The following is an 11,337-nucleotide window of genomic DNA, read 5'->3' on the forward strand; positions in this document are numbered from 1 at the left end:
GTATATAATAGTGTGTTTCCCTGAATGTGCCCACCCGCACGCTCCTACTGAACCCATTGGCTTTAGGTTAGAATGATGTAACAAAAAATAAAATTATTATTATTGTTGTTGTTGCTGTAATAACGTGATCTGTAAATTCTGTAAAAACTCAACTATAATATTAAATTTATTGTAAAAACCTCCTGGAAAAAAAAATCTGTTACTCAACCTGTGATGTCAATGATAAATATAAAATTAAATGTGATTGCATTTCATTTAAAATTTCTTCCTACAGGGCTGTTGATTTTTATCATTCCTCTTAATGAAGTTATGTTTGTACCATTAGGAACAGGATGTTACACTTTTAACAATTTTACCACTTGGACATCATACCATAAATCCATAAATTACTTTTTTTTTTTGCAGGTAATAAAATTCTTAATGTTATTGGGGTGTTTAAACGACTTTAAAATGCTGGCATGCTCTAACTAATTATAACTCGAGCCCGTTTGATTTGGCCTATTTTAAAAGTTACCATTAGTAAGTCTTTAATGATTTATTTCAACGATTGGTCATTTTGGAGAATATGTTTTAGAATGATCTTCTGAATGTAGGGCACAAAATAATAATAATAATAATAATAATAATAAATAATAATCTTCATGAGTCTGGCATACTACAACACACTCCATCCAGCCTCGTTGTAACACCCAAATTATACTTAGACATTACATAATTAGACTTCTGGGCCACAGTGATACTGCAGAACCAATCTTGAACAATGCAATTAAATAAGTACTTGCACTTAAATATCAGCCTTTTGGACATTGTATTAATGTTTCTACTTAATCTGCTAATTAACTTATGGAATATTTAATCATTTACTGCATATTTGAAGGTACCAATTCATACACTACAAAGATATAGGCATTTGTAAAAGCTGGATAGAATCTCTTTCTATTTCCAGAAACTAGATTAGCTTCATGGCCAGAGGCCATACCTTGTACACTGAATTACACACATACACACACACACTTAAAATAGCTAACAGCTAGAGGTTGTGCTCTTTGTCACTCCCTTTTCATTCCACCAATAAACTCTCTGTCAGGCATTTAGCACTGTGTTCTAAAAGCTGGCACACTGATGGCCAGAGCGGTACATCTCAAAGAATTGTGTTATATCTGTGAGCCTCACACATTTTTTTAAGCTCTCAGTGTTTCAGTTGCTGCTGCATGTAAGTAAATTTAGCTCTAAACACAATTTGCTGAAACATCTGTGCACTAACCGGAATTATGTTTGCTGCCAGACAATATTAGCGCATTGGACATTCAATCAGGAAGTGTTGGGGACTACTGAAGCCCTTAGCAATTTCCATGGTGTAACTGTTTGAGGTAGAGGGCTTTGACAGGAGCTTTTAAGAGGCAGAGAATCCATTAGACAAGGGTCGCTACAAAGTGGGCAACTATTAAAAATGCAGTAGCACCATTATTCCCTGACCTAGCCTACAACTCTGTCTCCTTCACTGCATCGCTCCTTATTTCCCTTTGGATCTCCTTTGAGTTCTTCTCTTTATAGCCATCTGTTCTCCTTTTTGATATATCTCACTCTACTCTCCTTCACATCCCTTGTTCTCCTCCATCCCCCTTTCTCTCTCCCTACTCCACATATCTTTCTATTACAAAACTGGCAGGGGTGATCCTCTCTCACCCCACTGTGCATGCACTGACCCACTGAAGCTCTTTCACTCCTATTCACTGTAGCGAGGCACTGGTCAGCATCCACTACTGTACTGGGATAAGAATAGAACAGCCCACGGAGAATAATAAATGGACATATATGGGTGGTTAGGAGAGTCCCTTTTAAGCAGTAAAAACTACCCATGCCCAGCAAACTGAACAGATGGTAGGAGAGAGGGGGAGAGGGAAAGATAGAGAGAGCCCAGAACACAGTGGGAGAGAGGCAAGAAAAGAGAGAGAGAGAGAGGCAGAGAAAAAGTAGGGAGATTGTTGGGTAGGGCATTTGAAGAAGGCAACATAAGGCCATTCTCTATTCTCTACATTAGCATATGATTCTATAAACAGCAAAGCTGAGTCTGAAAGAGAATAGCTGGTTCTTAAACAACAGCACATGATAATATCGTCAGTTGTAAAACTACAACTGATGCAGGCAGGCAGATGAGTGAAGAAAAACAGGGCATGAGCAGAATGCATGCTGGGTTATAAAGCCTATACTCTGTTTACTTTGCACACAACACACACACTGCTCAGTTTCTGTGTGTGATGTGTCACTGTCTGCTAAGGCGGAGTGCTTTATGTTTTACAGGAAACAGAGGCCTGAGAAAGGAAACAAGATAGGAAGGAAAGAAGTGATAGGAAAGGGAGCATAGACAGAAAAGATTAGTGAATGAGTTAATTAGTTTTATGTGTCCTCTTTGTTTACACATGCGTGTCTCCATGTTGTGTATGTCCCTCTTTCCCCTCTGCCTTTATGTTTTCTCATCCCAGCAAAGCCAACCACTGACCACATTTATCCAACACATAATAGAGAGTAATTGAATGTGAAAAGCTAATTTTTGAAGGGATGGGATATTCTATTTAGATGTCCGGGCGTGTCTGCATGTGTCATTACTTTGATATCTGCTGAATGCTGTTTCTCATTATCCTAATTAAAGCTCCTCGTGTGCTGCTGAGCATATTAGCACACTGATCTGCAGCAAACTAATGATCGGCTGGTTGATAATGTGACTTTCTTTTTCTTTTAGCATCTCTCTTATCTTAGCTCTTTGTGATTATCATCAAAGATTTACATCCTCAGTCAATCATCATCAGAAGCTAAAAAGATACAAAATTTTGCTGCAACTTTAAGAGGCACTTCATGCATGCCTGCATAAAAGTTGCCAGTTCACACACATGTACATATATATAGAAAAATAAAATCAAATGCAAAGTCAAAGAGTTTGCATGTGGGTTTTCTCCAGGTACTCTGGTTTCCTCCCACAGTCCAAAAACATGTATGTCAGGTTGATTGGTGACTCTAAATTGCCCATAGGAGTGAGTGTGAGTGTGTGAGGTTGTTTGTCTCTATGTGGCCCTGTGATGGACTGGTGACCTGTCCAGGGTGGACCCCTGCCTTTCACCCAAAGAGAGCTGGGATAGGCTGCAGCAGAACCTGGAGCCCTAAAAAAACACATATAGATACTGGATAGAATGAAAGTATAAGAGGAAATAAAATGGTCTAGAAAGTTTTTGGATTTTAACAAAAGATAAGACAGAGTGTAGGACTTAACCGAGGAAGAGTCCAGCTCAACCTTATAAAAATCTTTTTAAATAGAGTTTCAGATTTTCAAGGCCCTACTGTGGAATGAACAAATGCGAGTATAAAAATGAAGTTACATCTGTCTTGTCAAAACTGAACATGTATCATCAAATGTTTTCACTTCTTATGAAGACAACATGTCAGATTTTAATGATTCTGCTGTGAAAGTTGCTGTGAAGACACTATCAACGAATATCATGGGAAAATGCTCAAAAACTCACAGCAACAATCAGAAGCCCTGATCATTTGTTTTTTTTCCTTTAATTTGGGTTCATGCTAAATGTAAGAAAAATGCTTTCTGGCGATTAATAAATCATGCCCTCTAACCAACAGAACGGGTATCAACAATAGGCCAAATGAAACCAGCTCACAGGAGCAATTAAAAAAATCCTAAATACTGATTCTACGTAAGAATTACAGATTTGAGCTATAGCTTTCCCCTCCAGCTATACCCACTGGTTACACTTTAACAAATCACACAGAGAACACAACAATGCAGCTGGGCTTGAGCATTAACCCTCCCCCGATCCCCTCAAACCCTCTTACAGCCATGATTAAGGGCCACTAGGCTCGCATAAGAGGACATGCTGTCCCTCCCCACCCCTTGCTAATGTACATTAACTGTACCTATAGCCCATTACGGAGGCAGAGCTAGAGCAATTCTCCGTTTAATAGCCTCACATTTACACACACTCTGTCATTTGGCTAAGCATTGTTAGTTTAAGCCAGTCATTTCATAACTGCCTTTGTGCAAAGGTGGTGCATGTGCACATGAGCGTGCCTGTTTAAAGACTGCCATTGTAAGCCAGTGAAGGCAGTGCACATATGATTGATTTCCACAGGAGCAGCACCTCAACTCACTGGAATCAAGATTAATAAGAGGCCATTTACATCTCCAATCAGATCAGTGAGCAAGAGAAAGAGGGAGAGATGAAAAGTGTGAGAAATAGCTAAAAACAGATGACACAATAAATACAACTGCTAAGTTCTTGTCAGCTTTTGCTCATTGTACAAAAAATTAGCCTAAAAACCATCTGAATATTTATATTCTCACCTGCAAGCATCTACACACATCCATGTGCACAAACACAGGCATGTACAAATACTCCACATGTGTGAAGTCAGACAGCAGCACATAGATCAAACACTAGGCTGTTGTCAAGGCCCATACAGATATATAACTTCTATGGGGCCTCTGACAAACAGACAGACACACACACGACCGCGCACGCACACACACACACACACACACACACACACACACACACAAATGTTCTTCTGGGACCTGGAAAGCTTTAATGACAGCAAGCTGCACCGAGAAAGGGTCAAGCAGGAGAGTCACTGTTCAGAGGCCACACACACGCACACACCTCTCTAATCTCACACACCTCACACAAAATACATGCCCAGACATATACGCACAAAAATGAGCAAATAAATTCAGTTCACACTTATCCAAAAAATTGACAAAGTTCACGTACAGTCAATGGATACAAAGCTGACATACAGATGCAGGTTTTATGCATATATGGCTGTATATGCGAACACACACCCACACATATGCAGGTACAGCCGAGAGGGAAAACCAGGGAAGGTAGGATCCAATTTGATTTGACCTTGAGAGCAGAGGGATGGGGGCTGATGGGAGGAGGGGATAGAGGGAGTGTAAGAAATAAAGTGATGGTCTGGGCTAGATGCCTGTTGCTGATACTTGAGAGAAATGAGATGACCTTGAACTGACAGAGATAAATCATAAGAGACAGCAGTGTGTACTATGGTAACATCTGTACACATACGAGTGTGTTAGAGATGCACGAAATGTGAAATGAATAAAAAGTTAATCTAACATACATGTACATGTGACATAATCTGTAGCAAACTGACAAATCATAGCTTTTATTTGCTGAATGATCTGGATCTCTGTTCAGTTATTATTGCTCGAATTAGCAGCCATTGAAGTTCATTATAAATCTGAGGCAATCAATGTAAGAATTTCTTACAACTGTAAATATGCAGCGTTAATGCAAATTTAATGATGAAAATGCTGCCAAAACACTGGCTGTCAGAGGTTTTTAAAACATTTGTTTGTTTTTTTTTTAAACGGAATTCATCAAGATCAATTAAGCATTTTTATTTAAATTTCTTTTGTTGAGGAAAAAAATCTAATAACAAAACCACTTTCCCCAAGAGACAATTACCATATATATCCTTGAAGTTTCTTTCACTAAATGGAAATTTAGAAACAACAGTTTATATTATCAGGTAGCAGACAGGCATTTTCTCTTCCAGATTAGCAACCAAAAAGGGGTGATTATCTTTACAGAGGTTGTTGATTATGTGCATTAACAAACTTTTCTCAATTTGTTTGTTCATCTTGAGCACATTTTCTGAAAACAGCTCCCAAATATGAATATGTATAGCTCTGAGATCAGCAGCTAAGTGGGTAATGTCAACATGTTACAAATACAATCAGCCAAATGTATCCCACACTTAACTGTAAATATTAATGTTATCAGCTAAACTAAAGCCAAGAAGCTGCTTTTCATTTTGCGGAAGAAATTTACAACTTGGTCAATATTTTTGTATGATCTGCTATATTATACCTGAAAAAAGTCCAACTCTTTTGTATATTTAACCTCAGCGTTTCAGTGTCTCAGCTTTCATCTGACATTATCCACGACTTGTGGCAGTGAGCCATGTGTTATACGAATTTAACAAGCAGTGAAAATGTCTTCCACATGGAACCATTTTGCAAAATGAAGGAAGATTAACATCCACTTTGTGTTTTGCGAAACAGTAACAGCTTCTTTCAACATGACAAACCGGATATTGCACCACTTTGATATATTTGCTGTATATTTTTTACAGTTAAATTTTGTGGAAATAAATAAAAAGATTTGTTCAAAATGCAATAATATTATTGTTATGTATCAGAGGGGGACTTTGCAGTCTGCTTGTTAACAAATAACTCTAACTGGGATCCGATGCAAAAAAAAAAAAGAAAAAGAAAGAAAAAGACTGACACTACTATTGTGCTGTTGGTTTTACTAGCAGTACCTTGGATTCTACCTTCATACATGTTTTGCCATTGGCCTGGAAATGGATCATGTAGTGGGTTTTGGCGTATTTTTAACAGTGGAGCAATAGTTTTTTCTGCTGTAATAATTTTCTTACCCGCTCTTCCCACACTGTATCCACCCAATAGCATGATCTCTCTATTCTGATATCATCCCACTCCTACACTTTTATCTTCACATCCCTCTCTATCTCTCTTTCCCTGCTGACATATACACATTTACACACATACAACTCCTCACACTTACTATCACACAAGGAGAAAGAAACAAATGAATCACAGCAGACAAAAAGGAATGGCGGTCTGGCCGATATGATGCAAGAGCAATCGATCAGGCCTTAGTAATCCATTTTCTTCTTTCCTGGTTGTAGAAGACTCACAGAGGGAGTGTGTGTGTTAGTGTGTTTGAATTTGTGTATTCAAACGTGTGAGTAAGAGAACTGAAATAAAACTGAAAGACAAAAACCAAGATCAGCTTACAGCCTACTTGGTATAGTATATCAGGTTCCATCAATCACGTCTACATGTTATGATATGGGCTGGGGAAAGGAGGGGTAGAGGGTGGGGGCGGAGCAGCAGAGGGACACACTGGGAGAGGGAACAAGGGCTGAGGGATGGGTGGGCCTCATGCACTGAACTTGAACTTGTAACTGGTGGGGTTGAAAAGGCGAGGATGGGGTCAAGCACTCAGAGTGGATGGAAAACGGAAAAACCCAGCTGAGTGACATCAGTATATCCCTGCTCAGAGACAGCTAGGGGAGGGAGATATGGTACCATTTAGCAAGCTGTCTGATTTTCCAATCACAGCACTTTTTCAAAAGGTTTTGCTATAAGAACTAAAAAATGTAAATTCTGGACTTATACTGTCTTTGTAAAACAGTCTTACTCTTTAGATATGCTACAATCAGACCTCTTTGGAGTAGGCACCAATAGATATGATATAATGAGTTAAGAATTACTCATAAACAAATCACTTTTCCAGCCATCAGAACACAAAATGTTGTCCTGATGTGTCACTAACTGGAAAGGAGATTTAAAAAGGTAGAGCCCAAAGAAGGGGAAGTTCCTAAAAAGACGTATTGCCAGACAATTCGGAGACAATCACAAGACACATTTAATTCTTTTTAGTTAGAGGTGTAATGTAGGTCAAGCCAGTTGACCCTCCTACCTTAGTCTGAAGATAGTGGGGGTAATAGTAGGTATAGTGGGGGTACATTGGCTGCTGCTCCAAACGTTTTCCCATGTAGCTGGAATCCAACTCAAGGTCCTGGAGGCTGGAGATAGAAGCTCACAGGTAGGTTATGATCACTCCAAGGAGCTGGCCTGGATCTGATAGACAAATGTATCCCAGAGTTGAGGTTGCAGAGACAGAGAGCTCTCCTCTTACTGAGGTGTAGGTTATAAACACACACAGGAAGGGATGGATAAAAGAACAGGTAGTACTTGGGATTTTAGTCACTCTATTTGTCTGGGAGCACACAGGGAACCTCACAAAAGCATTCTTTCCACAGCAAAGTGTAGAGAGACAGAGAGAATCTGAAGTGGCAGCAGAAAAAAGGTTGGGTTAGAAAGAGGTGGAGGGTTAGGAAAGGAAGATATGAAAGGATACCAGGAGGTAGGAAACAATGGGAGGGGATTAAAGAGTAGGATGGAGAAAGGGTCTAAGGAGAGTGAAGAAGAAAAGGATGATGAGGACGACGAATGGATGGGATCCGGTTGCCAGTGTCTTGCACTCTCTGCTCTAAAAATCAGATTCACTCTTCTTCTCTTGTGCCCTGAACATGCCCCTCAATTTTCTTTCCAGTGTCTCTCTTTTCTCACTCTCTCTTCGTCTCCTTTGCTCTTCCTGTGTATCCGCTTCCCTGTCTCGTTCTTCCTCCCTCTCTCTCCCTCTCTCATACACACCAGACAAGACCTGATCCCACTGGGAGCCCGGCTGTATCCTGGAGAACACACGCTGTCCTCTGCTCTATCCTCAAAAGACAGTGAAATCAGCGATGAACTCACACATGGATGTGGAGCTAGAGAGAGAAGTGAAGGAGGAGGAGGAGGAGGAGGAGGAGAGGGTGGTCTGGAGCTGAAGCAATGACTGCCTGTTTTCTCACTGTCTCTCACTCCCTCCCTCTTTTGTTAAGCTCCGGGGATAGATAGGTAGATATCGTTGGGAGTCCGGCGTGGAGGATGAGCAAAAAGAAAAAGCCTTAGTAAAAACTCCTCTCGCTCAGGAAGAAGCAGATAGCCTTATCCAGACGCGCACTCACACAGGGGAAAATCCCTTCTGATCCACAAGGTGCCTCCTCCAACTCTCTTCTCTTCCTTTCTGTTATCCCTCTTTCTTCTCAAGCTCTCTCCCTGACGGCTTGTTCCCCACTGCGCCTGGCAGCCGTGACGGTGTGTGTGTGGTGGTGGTGGTGGTGGCAGCAGCAGCGGTGGTGGTGGTGGTGGCGGTGTTGTGTGCTTGTGGTATGTGTGTGACTGTGTATGTAACTGAGAGGGGAGTGTGTTTTTGTGTGGCTGTTGCCGTCTGCTCTACTCTTAGTGCTGAGGCATAGAGGGGCTCGGCTTCAGCGCAGCTATGCTCCTCCCTCTCTCCCTCTCTCCCTCTCTCTGTCTGTGTCTCTCTCCCTCTGTGCTTTTCATGGAACTAAAGAACAGTGGGAGTGGCTGGTACTGCTCTCGTTCAAGCCCTGGGGTATGTGTGTGTGTGTGTGTGTGTGTGTGTGTGTGTGTGTGCACTAAATAGAAACAGAGAAAAAGAAGGAAACAGAGATGAGCTGTTCTGCTGGCAGAAAGGCGGAGCTGAGAACTGTGAAGAGTAGGAGCTGGGGCAAAGCGTGCGAAGAAAATACACAAGGAGAAGAATTTTGAAACAGAGAGGCCCCCCTACTGGCACTCTATAGGAGTGGCAGTAGCACATTATCCATAATGTAAGGGAATGCCAACAATTTTCCAAAATTCATTGGATTCCTTAAACTGAAGAAAAGAAAATGTACATTTATCTTGGCTATTATTCAGTGCCATCCTCTATTATACAGCTTCACATGATCAGATGATGTCACAGGCTTACACACATATAGATAAATAAATATGTGAATACAGGTCTGAATGACCCTGAAAATATCTGAATGCCTTGGTGCACACAGAGATGCTCCAATCACACTTGCCTAGTGAAGGGCCCCGCACAGAGTGTGTATGTAGTTCAGTGGTTGTGTGGCACAGTGACCCACTGACATAGTGCTGACTGTTATGTGATGTAACCAGGTTTAAGTAGTGCTCTTACATAAGCACAGTGAGCCATGCATGAAAAGACTGCTCTGCCCTCTGACTGCAGCTGTGCATGTGTGTGAAAGAGACCAGGGTTGGCAGACAATGAAAGTTCACTTCAGTGAAAAAAGGGGCACGAGAACAGAATGCAAACATTGGCCCTCCTCTAAGATAAGGATTTTCTGTCTTGTGGGCAATTAAACTACTTTACTTATTGTGACATAGAAAAGCATCACTGTCTAACTATTGTGTGCCAGTTTTTTTGTCACTATACACACATCTGTCCATATTTTTTAGCATTCTTGTCAGCTTATATAATGCACATAACGATATGTTTGGCACAGATCGTCCAGTTTAGTATCCAGATGGCTAAAAAATTCTAAATATAAGAAGCCTGGAATTGCACCAGGAGCCTACAATGCATTGTCTCAATTAGACAGCTCAAATTTCTCAAAACTGATTTGACATCTGACAACATCAGACATGTTTGACGCAGATTAAGTCAAGCCAGGAAAGACAGCACAAAGGCAAGAATAGTGATTAAACCTACCTCTTCACAACATACTAACCACTGTAAAATATGCATAAATGCCCTGGATGATAAGCATAACTATAGTGAAGTCATCATGGTTTTCCAATTGGCTTAGTCCAATTTTCAGTTCATCATGAGAATTATGTCTTGACTCTTGACTTAGCTTAGCACTGGTGTATTAAGGCAGCTCTCTGAGTCATGACCTATAACACAGTACAACAGAAACAACATGCCTGCAGGCGAGTCTGGACGCAGCCCAGTCAATCTCTGTTTTCATTTTCATCTGTACTGCCTTGTTAACCACCTGACAAATTGAGTTTTTCATTTACTGACTTAAACAAATGTATCTTCAGGACTGTATTTGTTACATGTTGTAATTTGTATGCAATTATCATTTTAGCTACGCACTAATATCTTTGTAACTCTTGATGTGTTAATGTTTGAGGTGGTGTGCTGATGAATGATGAGCTGCCCTTGTATTCGATATTTGTGCTATAGTTTAACCTTGAATTTCACTAATACTTTATATTGCCAGTAGCTGTTGAAAAGTTTTAGTAGTCCTCTATACAACCTTGTGAGAGATAGTTTCCTGTTCATAATTATCACTAACAACAGACAGATGTACTTTTTTCATCCAAAGGAGAGCAGGCAGGAAGTTAGTCATGAGGTAAATAGCCACTGAGCCTAAATCAGATATGGTTGGGGTAACTTCACTTGTAACTTGTAAATTAAACTGAAGAAGTGACTCAACCAACCAGGGCATACAGGGCACATGTACCAGTCATACTGAGCCCTTCGGCTGATAAGTGGAGATAATCACAATTAAATAACATTGGATATGCGCTTATGCTGGCAGTCACAGAGCTCACTCGTCAAATGAAAAGTTGTTCCTAACCCAAGATCAGAATCATTAGAAAAAAACACTACTTTTGAAATGGAATGCAATAAGACTACTACAAGATTTGTTGTATTAAAAATGCTACAAACCCCAGCTCAAACATTTAAGTTTAAGGCAAATAAAAAAACATTAAGATTACATTACGGTTTGGTGCTTGCTTAGAAAAATATACTGTCAACATTGCCATCAAGTTAGGATGTAGAACAGCCAACGCAGCTCACAATCTCTGCTCCATGACACTGCATCAATTGGGATCCTATATCTGTTTTTTGT

At 40.4% G+C, this 11,337-nt stretch overlaps 1 protein-coding gene across 6 annotated transcripts in view; it reads right to left on the reverse strand.

Annotated features, from left to right (window-relative positions):
* LOC113122796 (RNA-binding motif, single-stranded-interacting protein 3) overlaps positions 1 to 8,887 on the reverse strand; it is a 113,023-nt gene extending 104,136 nt beyond the window's left edge. For 5 of the 6 annotated variants that reach the window (XR_003294905.1, XM_026294371.1, XM_026294368.1 and 2 more), the window contains exon 1: positions 7,539 to 8,887. Coding sequence is in view for 5 of the 6 variants with exons in the window: in XM_026294371.1 (XP_026150156.1) it covers positions 7,539 to 7,613 (75 nt within the window). In the remaining variant the exon portion in view is untranslated. The remainder of the gene's footprint in view (positions 1 to 7,538) is intronic. The other variant, XM_026294367.1, reaches the window with a different exon arrangement.
* Positions 8,888 to 11,337: the final 2,450 nt, after the last annotated feature.

This window comes from Mastacembelus armatus, chromosome 16, assembly GCF_900324485.2.
Source record: "Mastacembelus armatus chromosome 16, fMasArm1.2, whole genome shotgun sequence".
In the NCBI taxonomy this organism is placed as follows: domain Eukaryota; kingdom Metazoa; phylum Chordata; class Actinopteri; order Synbranchiformes; family Mastacembelidae; genus Mastacembelus; species Mastacembelus armatus.